The sequence below is a fragment of the Penicillium vulpinum genome (assembly GCF_028829585.1).
Source record: "Penicillium vulpinum strain IBT 29486 chromosome Unknown utg000003l_segment0_segment0, whole genome shotgun sequence".
Lineage (NCBI taxonomy): Eukaryota > Fungi > Ascomycota > Eurotiomycetes > Eurotiales > Aspergillaceae > Penicillium > Penicillium vulpinum.
In genome coordinates this window covers 4545982-4566559 of record NW_026643243.1, presented here as the reverse complement: position 1 = coordinate 4566559, position 20578 = coordinate 4545982, and the positions used below count along the sequence as shown (strand labels likewise).

Below are 20578 nucleotides of genomic sequence, written 5' to 3'. Positions count from 1 at the left end.
AACCACAGGATGCGCGCTGACTACACGAATCTCCTTTTCTGAGAGGATACTTAGTATTTTCCTGCTAGGAGCTTAATAAACGTCGGGATTGTATAGCTTTCGCGATCATGACTACCGCATCCGTCGCCGGCGGAGACTGGACCTTCGAAAACTACGGCCCCATAACAACAACATTTACCCCGGCGCCCAGCTGTACCGCGACGGATAGACTCTCCCTCGCCTCGATCGATGATTATACCTACGCCCAATTCCAAGTCGCCTGTCCTACATCAACGAGCGACTGGGACTGCATGCCGCCTGGCACGACCACGTCGGCGACTTGGTACGATGAGATAAAATGGGTCGGTTCTGCTGGATACTACTCGCCAGGATTGCACTGTCCTTCCGGCTGGAAGACAATTGGTATGGCTGCACGCGATGATAGGTCGCTGAGCACTTCGGGATTTTTGACCACGTCAGAGGATAAGATTCCGTATTATGAGGAGCCCGTGACCCTTTTGGCGAGTATGTTGGAGCCGAGTCAGACGATGGCGCTTTGCTGTCCCAGGTAAGTCAGCATCCCTTTGATTACAACGAACTTGAGCTAATTCATTCCCCTAGCTCCATGACACCAGATGGTCTCGGCCAATGTTTTGCTCAAGTCCCTACCTACAAGCCCAGCGTTGGTTGTGAGGTCTATGTGGACAGAGACTACAATTGGGCAAAGGTGACCAGAACAAATGTGTATTCCGGCATCACGGAGACAAATACCTACGATGTGCACTCATTTGTGAGCGCTACTACGTCGACTTATTCCATATCTTTCCCCCATGGAGTCGAGAGTGTGTTAGTGGCGATCTCTTATGTTCCTATAATTACTATAGTGCACCATCGGTCTGATCTGGAGGCAGCTGGGGTTACGGGTGGGTCTACCAGTACCATCTCTACTGGGACTGAGACTGGAACTAGAACTGCTAGCTCCGAGGCTACGGGAACTGCTGCTTCTACGTCGAACGCTGCGTATAGACTCGGTAACAGAGCGTCTACTTTGGATAAATTTGATGCGCTTATCGGAGGCTTGACTGTTGCGGTGGCATTAGGTGTAGCTATGATTATCCTTTAATAGGTCTTTAGTAATGTGAAATTCAAGCATCATTGATGTTCATTATAGAAGGGAGGTAAAGAGTAGACGTTCTATCTCTAAATTATTATAGGCGCCAACGGTCATGAATGGTGGACTGTTATAAATCGGTCTCCTGCAATGAGTCCTGCTTGGAGGCCATGCTCGAAATCTGCACGCATTGAATTTATGTCTTTTTTTTAGAAAAGAAAACTCCGATAGTCCCCATAATTAATTCATAATTATACATGTCATTTGTACAGTAAATGCGATAGATCTTCTTTTCATGGACTGGATGGCGATACCCGCCCGTATTAGAGACAGCAGCAATATATTGGACATGTATATTGGAACATGGTACGATCAGTAAGGCACATGTTAGAAATTTCAAATCCTATAGCATGAAATGTTCTGTTTCAATAACCGGTTCATGATAGAATCAATAGATGAGATCGTGGTTTTTGTTGATTTTTGTTGTTTTATATAGATCGTTGCCTGAGGCGACGATGAAGTAATCGAATGTTAGCACTAAACCCAAAAGGGCATTCGTGCAACGTCGACCCTGCCATCTAATCGGGAGCCCTCGAGCCCATTGTTCTTCCATAAATTCCTGGTTTGGGTGTGGTGCTTGTTTTCTGTTCTCTTCTTTTGGGGCCGTGCCAGTTTACCTGCTCCGCTTGAACCACGCTCGTTTCTCAACAGAGGAACCGATTGACAGCACCGTCCAGCCCACCCTCTATCAACAATTCGGGGTGCAATAGCTCCTCGCAGGGCAAGCCGACTTAAATCTGTGCTGATCTACTTCCAATGTCCTGACCCCATATAGGACTCGACCACTGCGCTACAAACAGTCAACGGGACTCTCTTTCATCTGCGGGGGATCAGCCTATTGTGGTTGCCGAGCAGCTCATACGTGGAGGCTAGAGCTATAGGTTTATGGCGGAGAACAAGCGCCAAGTTCCAGTAAAGGCCTCTGCGCAGAAACAATCTGGTAACGCAGTAGGCCCCGGGATGGCGACAACTACAGTGGCTATGGAGGCAGCACTGAGCGGGGCGATCGGTGCCCGGTGAGTCTTATCTACCAAACGATGGTGTATAAATAGTCGCAGCGCTGATTTATTCCGTTCTCGTGTTTTAGCGTGCGTATTACGACCGCACAGCCAACCCAATCGACTTTCGAAGGCACGCTGTTCACGGCATGCCCGATCACGAATCTTGTGGCCATCAACACGGCCCCCGCGCCCAACCCCGGTGACGCCAAACAGGCGCAGAACGGCGACTACCGTGTGATCCCCATCTCGCGCATCCAGAACTTCCAGCTCCTCGCCCTCGCCCCACCCTCGAGCTCCAACTCGTCCTCATTCACGGATGCACAACCCACAATCCAAGCACTCGACACCCGTGCGCTGAAGGCCCGCGAGTCGAAGGCTATCGGTGAAGCGCTTGACCGTGAGGCGCGTCGTGGTAAGGGCGTCACTACTCAGGCCCAGGACTTATTTGATGCTTTTAGCCGCACCATGCCCGCGCGATGGAACGGCCACAACATTATCGTGGCCGATGCTGTGACAATTGCCGCTCCTTACCGCGTTGATGATTGTCGTTCGATTGTGGAGGGCGATACTGCTGCTCTTGCGCGAGTGCGCAAAGTCGTAAGTTGTCTAACTATTCTTAAAATAAATAGAGCTAACAGTGTGGAACCTAGCTCGAGATGGAGCGCAAGAAGATTGAGCTTCGCAATGCCAGTGCCACCATCGGCTCGACTAGCACCTTCTCTCGTCACCCCAGCGTCCCTAACGACCAGCGCAAAGGTGGATAATGTGCCTAATCATGCACATATCAGAAACGCAGTCCTCTGATAAAATCATGGATAGGTATGGCGTTGATTCGAGCGTCTTGTGGCACTTGATTAACAAAGCTGATGGAAATACCCAAACCAAAAACGATATTGCAATGGGATAGAGATGATTTGAAAGCGGATCCGACGGGACACTGCGCGCTCTTGACCGCCTGTGTTTGGGGAATGGCCTGCCTTATTAAGAAACTATATCTACTTGCCATTAAGTTGGACCGTTTGTCTTGCTACCAACTTATTTGCCTTGTGTCTTGTTTTTGGGCGGGTCGGTGCGCTCAAGCCGAGAATACTAGACAATTCATAGTGACTTAGCCAATTGCTACGATAACACTTTCTTAAGACAATGATATTGCACTCTTCAACCATTAGAACTTGTGTAAATGGGTCCTATTTTGACAAGTTAATAAGACTCGAGTTATTGATGAACATGAGAATACATAAAAACGAAAGAAAAAAAAAAACACCCCAAACCCGCTATGAACATTGAAAGCAGATATCTAGATGGCGTTGGATCAAAGTGCTCGAAAAGACGCTCACAAATACTAGAAGAGAAGAAGTATGTCATCAATTGCCGTGAGATATTTGCAAGACTTCAGTCTAGCTCTCCGTAACTGGAAGTCTCCCAGGAATCACCTCACATACAGTCCCCACAAAACCTTCCAACCCTGACATGGGCGCCATCCCAGAAGCAGAGATAGAGCTAGGCGCAGATGCTATCGTGGCCGCAGATTGGGATAGGGCAGACGCCATGGAGACACCAGGCATAACGAGAACCTGAGACCCAAGTTCCACCCATTCAATGGACGATACTAGCGCAAAGGTAATCTTGACGTCCTCTTTCAGGGCTTCTGCAGAAGAAGCAGCTCCAACAATAGAGGTAGAGGTAGCACCAGACATTACTTTGCGGATATCTGTTGCCGAGGGACGGCGACGAACTGCATCACCTGCGCCATCCATATTATTGTTTGTTGTAGCATCGCCGTCAAAGCTGAAGAATTCAGGCTCCGACGGAGAAGGAGGTTCGGAAATTGGCTCCTCGCCTGTCCCAGTTAATGCCATGCAAATGACACGGACAGTAGCTCGAATGTTCGCGATGTAGGCAATAGCGTTACCGCCAAGCAAGAGTGGGGGCGAATTTGGAGCTGAAAACTCGGTGGACCGGAAGGTGGCGGTAAAGCCCGTGTGGAAGGGCAGTGCTAATAACGAGGAGCCAGGCAAGGTGCCGTTTGAGCACGAGAGTGGGGCGTGGAAGTTTGAGAGAATCATGCCCTTGCGGATCCGGCCAAAACGCGGTAGACGGCCATCCTCTGAGAACCCGATGGGTTCGATTCCGATGGTTCCGACTTGGTCTGTAATTAGGCGGCGCACAGGAAGCCGGAGGTCTCTTACACTGACAACGCGGATACGCTGCCACCTGGCTTGTGAATCTTTGCCGGACAATGAGATCTGCGGGAAGGATGCCGGGAGATCACCCGAAGATCCGGGCCCACTCCGGGACAGTGACGCTCCGGGTGGTTGGGGCTCATTGCCTTGGTCATTTGGAACATCCACTAAGATGGGGCCAATGACCATTTCGTCGCCGATAGAAATATTCCCGTGGCGGACTAGGCCGCAGAGAACCATACCGCGGTTTTCTTGGCTGCCCTTCTCTGAGTCTAGTGAATAGACTTTGGAAGGTGGGATTGCAAACACTTCGTCCACATCAAAGATATTAACGGAGCTGTGAGAGGGCATTGTTAGCTCTTTCGGGACTTGAATAGTTCTCTGAGAGGGTTGTGTGGGAATGGGAAGAGATCTAAGGAAGGCATGGAGTTTTCCAATGCCAGAGCCATCCACAGCACTGGTAAGCATGATAGGTACGGTGCGTGCCCATTTCCCATCAGCTTCCACGCACACTTTCTGTACTTGGGTACTGTCCAGCGTGCTGACTTGCTGAAGGTCAAGGGGTTTGTCACCTGCAGGCGACGCAGGTAACATTGCAGGTAGGCGTCCAACTGTTTTAAGCGCAGATAGAACTCTTCCGAGATTGTCTCGTAGTCCGCTGCGGGAAGCAACGTCCAATTTGGTAATGACAATCAACACAGGAACCTCTAACTTTAAGCAAAGTTCGAGATACGACAAACACGTATCAATATCTGACTGTTCAGTTCCTCCCTGTTCGCCGCCGGGTGTCTCAGCATCGCAATTTGCTGGAATGCAAAGCATCACATAATGTGGGGCCCAGCTGACAATTCCTCGTAGGGTAGATTTTAAATATCGAACAGAGCCGGGTAGATCGGAAACGAAGGCCAAGCGACCTCCCTTTGAAGCGGCATGAATATCATCCCAGCCGGCAACATTACCGGAAGCGTAGTTGATCACAGTGGGTGGTACCTCATCCGTGTACCCAATCAATTCCTGCGCAACTGAACTGGTAATCCCCGATGAGATTTCGTGCCGATGCTTGAGCAGACTCAACCTGCTTTTGCCTCTTCCATTATCAAGCACAGACGAAGTCAATGTACCCAACAAAGAAGACTTTCCTGCGGTGCTTGGACCTGCGAGAGAAATGCGAATCTGCTCTGTGTGGGAGTAATCCTCGTCCATGACCGATGCGTTGCCAAATTCGGGGTGTGCAGCAGTCTCTGTGTCGTTCTTGGATTTTACCGGAGAGATATTGTAGAAGTCCAGGTCGGGACTAACCAGAGCCTCGGCAACCCAGAGACTTTCGGTATTGTTTTTAGTTTGGTCCACAGTTGCAGATTGCGAGTCTTCAGCCCATTCACAGCTTCCAACCACAACCCGACGAAGAATCTCAACTTTACACCCAAGGCTAGCAGCCATAGCCTGGAGATTGGTCATGCTCTCATCCAACTCATCTTGCGTGAGGCCTACAAAAGTGCCATCATCGCCGACGCCGATTTCATACAAGGCACCTTGACTCTCTTCAAGACCGGGAAGCAAGCGAGCAGGTTTAGAGGGCACACCCAATTCCAGGGCTGCCTCGGGAAGAACAGGCACCACAAGATTAGACGTAGTGGATGAGTGAAAAGGTGAGGATTGTTGCAGTCGCCATAGCAGCTGGGTAGTCAACCCCTGTAGTCTTTGATGGCGGCTCTGGCTAGATTTGGCTTGCATGGGTCTTGGGGTTGGTTCCAAACCTGGGGAGGCAGAGATAGACGTGTTTGGGATGATCCGATAATTGTGGTGATATGAGCCAGCTATTACATGCCCAGTCGACATTGAGACATAGGGGCGCCTGGGTCGAAGCAGAAGGTGCACTTTGTACTCAGTGGGACCCTCTTGGGGCTCGGGTTCAAGTTTGGAAATTCCATAGTTAGATAATAAGTCAGGGTCGACGCGTAGTGGAGTGGCACTGGAACGCGTGCGGATAGCTAAACCCCGACTACCATGTGCATTGATTTGGGGAGTTGATGATCCTGAAGTTGACCATGGGGAGGACACCCGAGGTGGGTCAGGGTCATAAGTGAAGATGGATGCCATGGTATTAGCACTGTTACAATTCAAAGCCTGGTAACAGAGTTATTGGTAATAAACACAGGTATGGAGATAGATAAAGCAATTCTAAAAAAACTCGAGAAATATAAGGCATTCTTGTAGTAGAATTATTGAATGATATGTGATGTAGTGCAGTTTAACTGACTCACAAATGGCACGGGCCGAATCATCACGTGGCCGCTATTTATCCGGTGCCAAGAAATTGTATGTATGAGAAGTTCTATTAGACATCAAGCCTTTTCTCTCAGAGAATTTTTGGCTCCCCCAAAATAACCATACATAATAAGGAATCCAGTCCCGCTAGAGCCCACACCACCTTTACTTTAACGCCGAAATCAAAATTGTGCGTATACCATCTACTCCGTGGATGATTCCCCGCCTGAGCTTTTACACTTGCCCTGCGCAACATGGATGTTACGTGCTGTTGTGCGTGTAAATACCGCACCGCATATTGGGCATTCAGCCTTAGCTACCACTCCTGACTTTTCTCGCTGGTGGCGGAGGAGATTGCTAAATGTTGAGAACTCACGGCCATTACAGCCATGGTCCCAGCATTGTGGTCGCGGGCGCAAGCTGAGTACTCGGACTGGATGATCAGAGTCTGTGGCGGCAGCTGATTCTGGCGAAGAGTACATTGGCTCGGGGGCGGGCATCGGTGGTGGTTGAGAGCTTATGGAGGCAGGGTGCGATCTAGTATTTTGATTTCCGGTCAGTATACTACATTCTTCAGGTTCATCGACTCAACTTACGGAATGGCTGATGCGTCAGGGAAATAGTAGGCAGGTTGATTTATCATATAAGGAGGAGGACTACCCCTGGATGTCAGCAACCAGATCATCGAACATTTTACATTTCGTAGTTCATTCGACATACGACGTCATGAGAGGCTGCTCGGGTTGAGAAGGAGTGCCCGAAGCAGATTGAGGGTGGAAGGGACGGGCGAGTGGTGGACTGAATCAGAACTGTCAGTCTTTTCCGAGGTCAGGTAATTAATCAGCTTACTTTCGAGGCTGAGTGTGACGGGAAGGGTTGCCAGGTGCTGCGAGATAAGACGCCGGTAATTGATGTCCCTGCTGTTGATATCCATGCATCGGCCCGTTTGGCTGATTAGGATAACCCATTGGATAGCTCGATGAAGGATATGACGGATGTGAAGATGGAAATGGTGGGCTCATTTGTCCTGCTGGCGGTTGCAGAGGCTGGTAGGGCCGGTTTGTCCACGCATATTCTGAAAGCGTTAGTGAACTTCTTTTCAATTACATCTGGATAGACTTCGTACGATGAGGATTTTGTTGCATTGAGCCAGCAAAATAAGTGTCTGGTGTTACTGACATGGGATAAGATGAGATGCCAAGGCCGCTGTGGAGGGGATGCCCTAGTCAGCACAGAACCTACTTAGGTAGTTCGTTTCTCATAACGATTTAACTTGACATACTGTGGATGTTCAGACTCAATTTCTTCCTTAATAGGAGTTGAGTCCTCGATAGGCTGGGCTGTTGGCCCCGTTGGATAATTCGAGCCTAGCAGAGTGTGAGGCTGGCTCGTGCTAGTATTCAGCGTTGTTGAATGATGTGGGGGAAGTGGTAGTCCAAATGTTGTTGAGTCACTTTGCACAGCCGAGATAGAACTCTGAATGGGCCAGTGAGATTCTGGACCAGGAAGAACACCTTGTGGGAAGTCAGGAGTTTCCACTGAGTCGATTAGTGGAGACAAAAGCCCAAGGTTCGGTTGCGTGTCTGAGACTGGGAGATTTGATTGATTCCTGCGGGTAAAAAATGGTTCCTGTGAGCCAGACCCTCTGGAAAACATTAGGAACTATATAGGTACCAGACCTGTGAGATTGCAAGTACTGAGGTAGAGGGAAGGGGCCAAGATTGAATGTATAATGTGGAAGGCACTCGTAGATAGGAAGTCAACATACAGGTCGGTGTCTCGATTATGTGAGTATATCAATGTAAATCAGAAGCTTTTTCTGGGGTTTCAATTGGGAGGCACGGAACGGGCGCGATGAAGTATTTAAAAGCTCATATCCAACAATGGGCGTTTACTAGTGACCCCCGCAATCGTTTTATGATCTGAAAGGTCCCGGTTGGGTAGCCTTGCTGGCCCACAAGTTCAGAAACCAACAACTTCTAGATTTCTTATACGCCATATGTACATTCGATAAGTGCCGGGTCTACTAATATATACTTGTGCCCACTACCCGCTTGTTCACCATTCCAATTGCATCTATAATAGGAAGCTATTGGGTGTCTGATCCATAAAAAGCCCAGTGAGAAAATAAAAAGAAAAAAAAAAGAAAAGAAATCCTAGGATCTTCAAATGAGGTGGGCCGATGGGAACTATCACGAGCGAGAGTCCTACTTTTGACCCCCACAAATGACGGGTAAAACAGAGGATACGCGGGAAAAAAAGTCTCGGGACTGATTGCGACTGGGGCCATCGTCTGTACAGTAATGATCCTCCTAAACAGGGGAGACAATCTTAGCCTGGGCATGGAATTCTAGCCCCATTATAGTGAATGGGGGCGAATTGGGGGCCATGACGCTCTCGATAGTCTAGCGTGTGGCTGGATACTCTGGATACTCGGAAATTCCTGCAAAAAAGAAAGGGAAAAATTCAAATAAAAGACTACTTGACTCGCTTGAAGTCAAGAGTCCGCCATCCCCGGCCCGATGCTTGTCCCCCTATCAGTCTTGGCCCCCACAAACGCGCCGTTGGGAAAACATGAAAAAGATTTTATAGGGAAATGACTATGATTTTAAAATGAAGGTGAATAAAAAAATAAAAGAAGTCAAAAAAGTACCAAAGTCCCCATCTAGATAAATGATAGCATTAAACACCCTAGGCAAATGCTAAGATTTCAGCCCCAGATAAATCCCGTTCTAGTAGGGGATCATAGTAGGACCCGGCTTCCGGTTCATTTTAGCTTCAAAATACATTCATTGTGCTGGGTTTATTACAGGTCTTGGACCAATATCCGGAATGCTGGACCATTGTAGGCAGTCGTGTATCAAAATGGTAAAGCTGTAAGGAATGGTGGATCTTGTCACAGAAAAACACAGCCAAGACAAATTGTAATTTGCCCAGAGAACACGATGTGGTGTTCTACCGGAGACAATTGGCGCCTTCAATATTTGTCAATTCCTAATGCTACACTCCGTACTTATAGAGTATCTATGGAGGTACATAATTACTACTTCAGACTGGGGCGCTTGCCAAAATTCCACTGGGTGATCGGCTCACTCCACAGGGGGATCCGCACTTTGTATATCATTTTGCTTTGTACATCCAAAGTACACTTCCTGCATTGGAGATCACTATAAATGCACCTATCCGCGTATATCACCGTTATCTGGTTATATTAACTAGCATCTATATAATGTATATAATACACCGTTGCTCATTTTGTGTTTGGATAAGTACCTGGGAACTAAGGCCATGATCTGAAATTTTTTTTAAGAACCACCTATCTTTAGTTTCTTAGGCTTGGGACTAACACTATAATGATAGAATTAGCCAGGAACAGCTTTATCAGACCCCTTCAATGCAGTAGTTTTCGTTGCTTTGGTTTCTTTTGCTGCATCTTTCGGGATTCAGGATGTTGGTCTCATCTGCTTTTACAAGGGTGTACTATTCAGTACGCCTTGCTTTCTTGTACCATGTACTAAGTAGGTAAAGGTTTTGCATTGAGCCTGTGCTATTGGATAGAACAATCAGCCATTCCTATCTCATTCTGCTGGCATAATTCGCAAATCTGTCTGAACGCTTTTAGTCATCTTGCCAATCAAGCTTATAGAACAGATTTGAAATCAATCATATAGTCTTAGCCCACCCATTCAGTTTGTGAGTTCCTGGGATCCATGGATTTCTTTAAATCAAAATGACTAAGTGATGAAGTGATGGGGACTGTTCGGACTGCAGATATGCTCCGCTTTACATATCACTCTGCCCAAATGCAGGTCAACAACCCAAGACACACCAGGAGAAATACGAACATGGCGTTCCCGTTGATCCCACGTTGATCCTATAGGATACCTAGGTACGATGCAACGGTGACACACCGCCCGCCTGCATATGAACAAGTGCATGAAAGCCGTTATAGCTCATAGAACTTTTCCAAGTGCGAGACATGCTGAAGCTCCCTATTTCGAGTCACATTGCTTTGTTTTCTGATAATGATCAGAGGTCTAGTTTTGCTTAGATAGCCTAGAAGCTTGCCTAGGTGACAATTCATACTTGTATTGGACTGGAAGATTGGACTTGGTTGAGCATATCACAGATGGAGAACTAGTATGTCAAAAATGAAATGATTCTGGCGAGTCTACTGCAGCATCATTGATTCTATAAATATGCCCAACATGAAAATTCGCAACTTCAAGATTATGTTAAATATGAGTCACGTGACGAGCTCACTCGATCAGATCTTCTCTCAACTCTGTGGTCCAACAGCATCACCATTACCAACGCATCTTTTTGTCCCCACAATCCCAGCTGTCTGTTGGTGTCTTGACAACTTCTTAAATTAAGACCACCCTGAGCTTGCAGCTTACTGATTCATAATGAAACTCGTCCGGTATGTGATAATTACCTCTCTTGTGCGCGGTAATCACCAGCTCCGCTTGGCGCACCAAGCGCCATCAAAACCATACCTGCTAACATCTAATGATTCTCATAGCTTTTTGATGAAATGCGCCAATGAGACGGTGACAGTTGAGCTGAAGAATGGTGAGAATTCCGACGTAGTCCCCGCAAACCCAACCCAAAGTCCCTCCCCGAATATGCCAACTCTCGAAGTAGGCCGAAAGAACTGTGTTCTCTAACCCGAGTCCCTCATCTAGGCACAATCCTTCACGGCACTATTGTTTCTGTCTCTCCTCAGATGAACACTTCTCTCCGGGCTGTCAAGATGACCCCCAAGGGCCGTGACCCTGTTTCTCTCGACACTATCAACATCCGCGGTTCCACGATTCGCTATTACATTCTCCCCGACAGCCTTCCTCTCGATACCCTCCTTGTTGATGACGCACCCAAGCCAAAGAACAAGGCACGCAAGGAGACAGACCGTGGTCGTGGTGGTGGTCGTGGTGGACCACGAGGCCGTGGAGGCCGTGGAGGCCCTCCCCGCGGTCGTGGTCGCGGACGTGGTTTCTAGATTTTCTGTTTTTGAGAGAATCACCCGGCGTTTGTTTCTGTCTTCGAAATTCGGTTTGATTTTGCATCATATGGGATACAATCTGTTGTTCCTCTTTTTTACTACCCAGGCCAGGGATCCCGATTTGGATGGTGGGTGGTGATATATTGAAAAAATTAAGCAATTTTACTGGGGAATTTCTCCCCCACTCTGAATTTGCCCTCCTCAGTATCATGTGCTCAGAGTTCAAGGCTTTGGCAGAAAAAGTAGCCGAGCATTAGCTATCAAAAGTACTGCAGAATCACCCCCAGAGAGAAGGATACACACGATCTACCTGTGATTAGATCTATCATCTTTCTTTTCGCCTCCAATGCACACTTCTGGGCTATGTGAGTGCGAAGACAACAATAGCGTATTGCTAGGGGGAGGCTTTGGTATCTAGGAAGGAAACTCGACATGATCCACCGCAATATCGAAAGAGACATCGAAAAGCTACAAATTTGCGAATACGTATAACATAAATCGTAGGCGAGTTTAAGTCTCACATTAGTACCCGTGCATAAGTCAGGGCTATACTTCACCCGTCTTGTAATTTTTTGTGGTTTTCTACGGAGTAGCTTCTTCCCTTTTCCAGCTGTAGTCTTCATAGACTCGGGCAAAAACACCGTGATTGCAGAATCTCACGTAGCACATCCGAGATTAGCAATAACCCACACTGCGACATACTAAGAAAGCCTCGAGATACTATTTGTCTCGGAGTTCTCGCGTTAAAACACCGGAATCCAGGGTTTGCTCTCAGAAAGTCTGCATAATATATTACTCTCCGCCACAACATTTGGTGGCCCCAGTATCAAAATGTCGCAGGTCAAATTAAAGGTCAGATTCCGCTAAGAATCTACAACTTGCTTCAATAGGCAGGTGAATTGGGACACACTAAGCACCTGCTGTCGTGATCGCTGATCTTTGCTCCAGTGACTAATCCGCGCAAGGGCAAGTATGTAAGACAATCAAAAACGCCAAATGCCCATCCCAGTAGAACTAGGAGATGCTGCAAGTAAGCAGAAATGGGGATGTCTCTAACCATAATAATATTACGAGGCGTGAGTGTGCTCAATACTCAATCATTGGCCTTCAGCCAATGCCACAAAAATATCATGTCACGAGGCAGTCTTCCCGCGCCTCGCGGGCCTTTGGGACAGACTGATTGCCAAGATGTCTCTAAGGATGGTTTTGGTATTTAAAAGAATACCTCGAAATAATACCGGGACATAGTCCCGAACAATTTGGATCAATAAGGCTGTCACCGTAGTCCTTTTCCAGCTAGAGGAACCAAAGCCTGTTGATCCAACACTTTAGACCAGCAGGGTAGTCCCGGTCGACTGTTTCTGGCTAAACCCTCCCAAGTCCAATTCTGCCAAGATTTATAGTGGTTGGTGGCTGATAAGGACCTTCTATTCAGGGGTTCTCGTCTGCGAATCGCCCCGTATAAATATCTAGATTAGGACATTTCGGTTTTAATTTCCGAAACTGGGGAGGGGATTTGGAATATTGCAAACCTGGTGAAGTACTGCTGATCTTCTCCCATAGTCTCTCTGTATACTCCGTATAAGTAAACCATACATATGGGAGTCGCACAACTAGTTAGCTTTCCAAGCGTTGATCTATTGATTAATTCTGATGGCATTTTTCTTTTTTGCAACCGCGTGACAACATTGTCAATTAGCGCTTCAGGCGACATGATATCCCAATGATAATCTATGTCCAAGCCTTCATTCCTTGGCTACAAATTTAGTAAATGTTTCCAATAATTCACAATCATCTTCCCACGATCTCCGCTAGTACTTTGTATAAATGTAACACTTTCATGGCCCGCCACTGCCGATCTCAATGAGTAAGACAACCCGGTACATTGGAGTGGATAGCATATTATTGAGTGTCTTTACGGAGTAGTCGTTCGATGTCCCCGGTTTAGTCCCATTCTCTTTTACGGATGTGGGGGCCAGAAATGGCGGATTGCGATCGTCGATCTGTTCTGTCCTGGATCTGTCCTCGATCTGCCCATACTTGGGAGATTTTCATATCTGACGGGGGAAGTGGCCTATTGCAAATGGAGACGAGATAATTGATGCGATGGATGTCAAGGGATAGAGAAAGCATGGTGTTATGGGACCAGGTGATCTAACAACATGACAGCTTCTCGGGAGTACTCCGTACCCACGTGGGGGACTCATTTTACTTGTGGGGACTACTCCATGTATTTCACTGTCAAAGTTGCAAATCGTTTCTCGAAGGAGACTTGATCGGACACGGAACCAATTATATTGTAGATGTTATATATGCAATGTCAAATGAATAACAATCATGGAACTAATATAGAACTAATAGGACATGATATTCATAGCCCTAAGTGAATGTACTGATTAGGAAAATGGTTCAATGCCCCACACCTACGGCTTATTATTTGTATCATACAGAGTAGGATTTAGAGAACTTCCCATATTTAAGGGCAATCTAATGATATGCTTCTCTTTTAGGAAGCTCGTAGAATAAAACTATTATTTGTTTACTGCAAAAGCCATAGTCAAGAAGGTCGATATATGCAATAGCACAATGACAGACCTGATCGCGTGTGATAGCCTACTAAATAAATCATATGCTAGGCTTGATGATACTGGAAAATCGTCAAGTATACTTCAAACTAATACTCCAAATACCTAAACACCTTACAGTGGCACAATGGTACAATGGGATCATGCAATGCATCAACAATCCACTAATCTCGCCCTTGGCCCTTCCAGCTCAACTGGTCATCTCGATCGTACATGTGCCCCTAGAATGCCATTACTTTCAAAGACAGGAGTGGGGTCTGATTCGTGAGCCGTGTGAATTGGAGAGTAAGAAATGGGGCCGGAGTAAGGCTAGTGGACTTCTAACGGAGCTCCTCACCATGTGTGTTCCAGCCATCAATCCCCGATGTCATAGAGGTGGAAGGAGTTTTTGTAGTACTCATGACGTTTGTGTGCTTTTAGGTGTAGTTCATGTTAACCGTAGCACTGAAATCGCAAACCTCGAGAGTGTGCCAGAATTTGTCTATATAACAATCCCGTATAGTGAATGCCCAGCTACTTGGTCTATAGTAGCGCCAATTTCCTACTGGTAATTAGGGTAACATGTCCCTATAGTCTCCCCAGCACTTTTATAATTTGCGGCCATTGCCCAACCACTAGGACAAGCAATTCCGGATGAATAGTATGTCGATGGGGTCCAACCCTGTGGCAGACATTCCTGAAGATTGGTAGAACCTAAATTTGCCCAGAATAATGTGGAGCCGGAGTATGGAGAAATCAATAACCAGAAATCTGTGAGACTTCAAGGTGTTGGCCAGTGGAAGAGGCGATTTCATCCTAGTAACCATGGTGGGATGGGTATTTAGAAAGGACAATTTTAAAGAAAGAGTTTGGCGGAGAAATAGGAGAGGTCAAATGATGGGTTAATGAGATATCTCCTTCTCAAAGCAACCAGACTACTAGAGGTGACTATTCGCATCTCAGATGATACGCAGCCCTAAGATGCCATGAGGATAAGATATACCAAAGCTCTGTATCACCCCGGAGCCGGGTGCTGAGAGATAGGAAATGCACTATCTCAACAGATATACTCAAGACGTAGCCATAAAGAAACATGTAAAACCTCATATTTATTAAGCCTGCCAGGGAGCCATTGAAACTTGTCTTCAAAGGACTACGTGGTTAGCCAGAACCAGAGCTCTGAAGGCCAAACACGGTTGTCAAGAGTTATCCAGGCACGCGGCATAGGCAAAGATATAACCAATCACCTAGTCAATTGCAGGGTTGACATGGTGTCATTGATGAGATGCGCATGCAATCAGAGCTAGTCACCAGAGGCACTATAAGTATGCTGAACAACTACTGGAAGATATAGTCCATTAGGAAGATATTCTGCCTCAGCAGGTAGTATGACCGTGATACCGATCATCACAAGGCAGATGGCTTCGTCGATACATCACATAGAGGAAACATGCAGTATAAGTTGCTCGTTTGCCCAGAACAGAATTTACAGAGGCACAATCGTCTTTGGCGTCTGCAACTTGGCGTAAGTACAGTTGTTGATAATCGTTAGATAAACCCAGATACGCGAGCAGACTGAAGAACACCACAGCTTTCGAAAACAGCATAGCTATCCCTCATACGGCATGGCTTTGGGGTTCTCTCTCGGGCCCTGGAGCTCTCAAGACAATCAATGTGCGCAGAGCAATGAAGCCGATACCGGACGTGGGCAGGGCGCGAAGGAAAGAGCACCCTGCAATCAGATGAACAAATCCCAAAACCAAGTTCAAGCTGATGATTAATCTTGGTATGAGCATGAGGGAGGGGAGCACGTTGTCTATGACATGACTTGGTAGATGCCACTGTCAACTGTCAATTGTCCCTAGTCGCGGTAGTCTGTGACCTCGGCCAACGGTTGTGCTTGTATGGCACAGAAGCAAGTCAGGGAGATCATGACCCTCTCAGCTATTTCATAGTTTCAAGGGCAATATTTGCTGTGATGATTTTCATAGCGGTCACAAGGTATTGGCACAGCATTATGGAGGGCGGTCATTCACTCGTGGTGTATCGGATACACTCCAGGTTGCTTGCTGATATCTCTTCCGTTCTTTCGTTTGGCTCTTTCGCTTTGCTCTTCAGACTTTCGACCACAATCAGTTGTGGGTTTCAAGTTTCATCAACTTTGCTGAAATACTTCCATCATGTCGAGATTCGATAAGTTTCTCAATCCCGCATTCTGTGCGAATAACACCAACTCGCCATGTCCCAACAAGACCTCTAAGGCCAACAATGCTTGCGGCCGCTGCTACTTAGTTGTGGTCAGTCTTCCATACTTTGCTCCCTTCAAACCCCTGCATCGCGTTTTAACCAAAATCAAAACAGTACTGCGGCAGAGAATGCCAAAAAGAGCATTGGCCCACGCACAAAGAGGATTGCAACAACATTTTGGCGCACGCTTCATGGAAGCCAGGCTGGCATACAGAAGAGCGAGAGCCAACCTTCTACAAAAAGCAGGACCCACCTGAACCCTATGTGAATGATGACAAAATAGCGTGGTGGGGAAGCATGCCAGCATTGGATTTGCTGAAACTGGATGAAAATGAAGGCCAGAATGCGTCTCCCAAGATGCGTCTTCTTCTCACATGTAAGACTGTCTCCACTTCAAGAACTGGTTTTCTTAATTGACAAAATTCATAATAGCATCGCACGATATTCGAAACATCATCGAGACAGTCGCTCGTCTGCCGGATACGTATTCAGGACAATGTGAGATCGTGATGAACGGCATCCACGCTGGGATTATCTCGCAGAATATCATGCTTCTTTTGACAGCTTTTCATTTTTCACCAGAGGACGCCGTACCTATTATGATTCACTTATGGTATTCAGCTTTGATACCCGCGTCCGCTCTTGCAGCACTTCGGAAAAAGCTGCTGCCGTTGGTTGAAGAAGTCTGCTCTGAGGCTGCACAGAAACGTTCGATTCAGTTTTTCAAAGGGTTCTGGAGGAAGAACAAAGCATGCTTACAAGTAGAACTTTTGAAAGAGGAGTGGGAACGTCTTCGGGAATCGTTTCAGGTTCCTGGTCGTTTTTCTGCTGCCATGGCTACTAGCAATCGACAGGACGTGACATTGGCGACCAAGAGAGAGGATTCACTCCATAGGGTTCTGTACGCGCAGCCTCGGCATTGGCGTATCTCCACGATGAAGTTCCGCCGTGATGGCATACTGTTGCCTTTTGGGTGCTCACGCAAAGAATTTGACACCCCTAACCCGTCAGTTTCTCCATATCCTCTTTGTACTCTTCGGTCCACTAACTAATACAATTAGGACATTTTTCAATGCTAGTCGTTCTTGGCCTATGCCAGACACTGCAGATCCGCGCACCAGCTGGAACCTCCTGGAGGTATTCACTGGACCGTACACCGCGACTTATCCTGCAAAGAATGATGTATACGGCATGCTATTCATCTATCTTCGAGAAACTTTCTTGCGGTTCTGTCGCCAAATTGCAAAGCGAGATATTCTTATCCGACTTCTTTCTATCGATTCACTAGGCCTACAGCAATATTTGGACCAGCCAGCTGGACATGGAGGGTTTGACAGAATTGATGTAATCCAATCACCTCGACTTCCCCTACCTCTCTAATTATGAATTCAATTTAAAATGATGCTAACTTGATATAGGCATACGTAGCGGCAGAAAGAGACGTGCTCGGGATTAACGTTCTCCTCACCTTACTTAGACCGATGTTGAAGCCAAAGATTCAAAACCCAAAGGCCATGATTCTTGTCCTCTTTATGCGGGACGTTGAGGACATGTGGAATAATAGCTCGCTTAGCAAGGATATGGCTCGTGCTGCGAAATACCTCCCTGAAGCCGAATCGACGGATTACAATGATCCAGACAACATGAGGCACAGGAGATCAAGCTCTTTTTTCCGCAATGTCAGTAAGTTGTTCGATCTTTACAAAAAGTCGGCAGGGTTTGATACACTCACCGACAAACATGGGTTGAAGATGAGGGGCAACAACACAATCGTGGCCCACTGGCCACTGCGACCTGGAAAAAACGCCCCTCAGGAGGTGTTTGATATCCTCGAGGCATCCGGCGCCAGTGGCTGTGAGCGCTACGTTGAGTGGGAGTGGGCATGATTATTTTCACAATTATGAACTACGAAGCAGTTAGTTGATGGATGTGTATGTTTTTCTAGCTTTTTATCGATTCACAAATGGTATCATCGTTGTTCAATTTATCTATTCATCATGAGCTATCCTCTCTCCATATCCTGACAATGACCAATTTCTCCCACCCAGCCTGCATCCCACTCGATCCCGCCGTCTCAACCTGCCAACCGCCCCAGCCACGGATTCGCTCCATAACCTTATCAGGCCGATTCTGCTTGCAAAGCAAAATATAAGCCACACCGCGCGCAGACAGCACATCAGGAATAGCATCAAGCAGCCTGTCCGTAGTTTCCATACCATCCGCTCCGCCCGCATACGTCAACGACAAAAAGTACGAGTCATTATCGAACTTGGCAGAGCGAGACATGGCCTCCGAAACAGCAGGGTCATTTTCCGCCGCAGAAGGCAGACGTGGCAGATCCTCAGTCGGAACATAAGGTGGATTGAAAAGGAGGACATCGATACTGCCCGGGCGAAGAGGTGCACAAAGATCAGCTGTCAATGAAGAGATATAAACTGATTGAGGAGACGACTGTTGCTCTGTCTGAATGGCTGTCATAGCGGTCTTCCGCGTTGCGATGCAAGCATTGCGATTCACATCAGTGCCTAGTGTGAGAATATCGCGCCGACCGAAGATCTGTTGAGACTGTGCAGCTGTGAAGGCTAGCACAACGCCAGAGCCTGTGCCTACTTCGACAACTAGTGGTGATGCCTCTTGGTTCTTTGGAAATCGTTCAGAGAGCCATTTTGATTCGGATGCTGATGACAATGTGTCTAGGAAGAGGTATGAGTCCTCCGATGGCTCGTAGATGGTGTCAAAGGACACATGTGAAGTATCTGGCGTGGGAAGCATGGCGCGTATGTCTAATACTAAAGCCAAGTTGCTTCTCTGAAATTTGAGGTTTATCAAGTCTTTTTTCGGAGATAGTGGGGTTATCTCGAAATTATATGTTGCAGAACGCGCAATCTTGGCCTGAGGCGATCACAAAATTTAACCAAAAAAGCACCAATGCACTTAAGTGGAATATATAACGAATATAATAGAAAATATCGACAAATGAGAGCGATGGAAATCAAATGGCCAAATCTTCAAAGATCCCGAGACAACCCGATCCGTTGATTCGCGCGTTCTTCTCGCCGCCTTTGCCTCCGAAATCCCCAGAAATTATGTCATATTCCTCCAATCTTCCCTGAATTCACCTCCCACATATTCAAGATGCGTATTGCTCAGCGTTTACTCATGGCCACGCCGGCCTCAATCGGCTCGAAGTCCAGCCTCAGCGAGGCTCTCGCTCTCCTCCCGCCGCTACAGCTTTACCGGCGCATTCTACGCGTCCATCGCAAACTAGATCCCGAGATGCGTGTCTTGGGCGATTCTTATGTGAAGAATGAGTTCCGTGCGCATCGCGGTGTGGAGAACCCATTGCATATTGTACGTTTGTTCTTGTCTGATCTGGTGTGATTATGCCAATTTGAAGAGAAGAGCAGGCATGCCGGAAAGGAAAGGACTTGTTGATGCAGTCGCTAACATTGGTAACGATAGATCGGATTCTTGACTGAATGGCAGCTATATGCACAGAAATTGGAGGGCAATCAATGGACAGGAGATAAGCTAGAGAAGGCCAAATTGGATAAGATGAGTGGTATGTTATCGTCTATTGTTTGGACTCTGCCTCGGTCGATCGAATAGCTAAACGTTGGTTCTCATTGCAGATCAGCAACTTGGACAGTTACTCGAGCTTATGCAGGCCCTGAAGAAGGAGGGAGAAGGGGAAGGAGAGGGTCAATGAATTCTCTATTGATTGATTTGGACCGAGGTTGACAATAATATCACCCCGAGAGTTGGTGACATGAACTTCAAACAATGAGGTCTCGGCTGCCCCATCAGTCTAAACTGATCCTCGAATACAGATTGTTTGATCTCAGGGCAGTCAGACGTGCCGGGTAGAGTTATGCGGGGAGATGCAGGCATCTCCTATCCCATATGTACATACTAAGTGTAGGAATAGAAGAGATGAGGCTTTCACTTGATTTGATAGTTTTGACGATTTAGCTTCACACTTGGTCAAATATATTATAGAGCATAGTCTTTGTATAACTACGTCTAGGAACCTTGTGGTTGTAGGTTACGGAACAACTCCGAGAGATACCTGGACATGTTTTGCACGTCCGGCGACATTGACGACACAGTGACTCCCCTGCACAAAAAGCCATTTTAGCCCTAGATTCATCTATCAGGTT

At 47.0% G+C, this 20578-nt stretch overlaps 8 protein-coding genes across 8 annotated transcripts; 5 read left to right on the top strand and 3 right to left on the bottom strand.

Moving 5' to 3' along the window:
• Positions 1–107: 107 nt before the first annotated feature.
• Positions 108–1102, top strand: N7479_006782 (uncharacterized protein; the record flags this gene model as incomplete). The annotated part of the gene is made up of 2 exons (XM_057254476.1): positions 108–547; positions 601–1102. 2 exons carry the CDS (start codon positions 108–110, stop codon positions 1100–1102), a joined length of 942 nt encoding a protein of 313 aa, XP_057108338.1.
• A 933-nt stretch (positions 1103–2035) lies between these two features.
• On the top strand, positions 2036–2915 carry N7479_006781 (anticodon-binding domain-containing protein; the record flags this gene model as incomplete). Its single annotated transcript, XM_057254475.1, has 3 exons — positions 2036–2166; positions 2238–2748; positions 2802–2915. The coding sequence occupies 3 exons, from the start codon at positions 2036–2038 to the stop codon at positions 2913–2915; spliced, it is 756 nt and encodes a 251-aa protein (XP_057108337.1).
• A 633-nt stretch (positions 2916–3548) lies between these two features.
• N7479_006780 (uncharacterized protein) lies at positions 3549–6434 on the bottom strand (the record flags this gene model as incomplete). The annotated part of the gene is made up of 1 exon (XM_057254474.1): positions 3549–6434. The coding sequence occupies one exon, from the start codon at positions 6432–6434 to the stop codon at positions 3549–3551; it is 2886 nt and encodes a 961-aa protein (XP_057108336.1).
• A 371-nt stretch (positions 6435–6805) lies between these two features.
• On the bottom strand, positions 6806–8258 carry N7479_006779 (uncharacterized protein; the record flags this gene model as incomplete). Its single annotated transcript, XM_057254473.1, has 6 exons — positions 6806–7139; positions 7199–7258; positions 7323–7400; positions 7452–7677; positions 7729–7808; positions 7885–8258. 6 exons carry the CDS (start codon positions 8256–8258, stop codon positions 6806–6808), a joined length of 1152 nt encoding a protein of 383 aa, XP_057108335.1.
• Positions 8259–11011: 2753 nt separating this feature from the next.
• Positions 11012–11604, top strand: N7479_006778 (mRNA splicing protein SMD1; the record flags this gene model as incomplete). The annotated part of the gene is made up of 3 exons (XM_057254472.1): positions 11012–11025; positions 11128–11177; positions 11291–11604. 3 exons carry the CDS (start codon positions 11012–11014, stop codon positions 11602–11604), a joined length of 378 nt encoding a protein of 125 aa, XP_057108334.1.
• A 4747-nt stretch (positions 11605–16351) lies between these two features.
• On the top strand, positions 16352–18304 carry N7479_006777 (uncharacterized protein; the record flags this gene model as incomplete). Its single annotated transcript, XM_057254471.1, has 5 exons — positions 16352–16468; positions 16533–16794; positions 16851–17424; positions 17480–17762; positions 17837–18304. The coding sequence occupies 5 exons, from the start codon at positions 16352–16354 to the stop codon at positions 18302–18304; spliced, it is 1704 nt and encodes a 567-aa protein (XP_057108333.1).
• A 109-nt stretch (positions 18305–18413) lies between these two features.
• On the bottom strand, positions 18414–19190 carry N7479_006776 (S-adenosylmethionine-dependent methyltransferase; the record flags this gene model as incomplete). The annotated part of the gene is made up of 1 exon (XM_057254470.1): positions 18414–19190. The coding sequence occupies one exon, from the start codon at positions 19188–19190 to the stop codon at positions 18414–18416; it is 777 nt and encodes a 258-aa protein (XP_057108332.1).
• A 363-nt stretch (positions 19191–19553) lies between these two features.
• Positions 19554–20127, top strand: N7479_006775 (succinate dehydrogenase assembly factor 3; the record flags this gene model as incomplete). The annotated part of the gene is made up of 3 exons (XM_057254469.1): positions 19554–19769; positions 19881–19980; positions 20051–20127. The coding sequence occupies 3 exons, from the start codon at positions 19554–19556 to the stop codon at positions 20125–20127; spliced, it is 393 nt and encodes a 130-aa protein (XP_057108331.1).
• Positions 20128–20578: the final 451 nt, after the last annotated feature.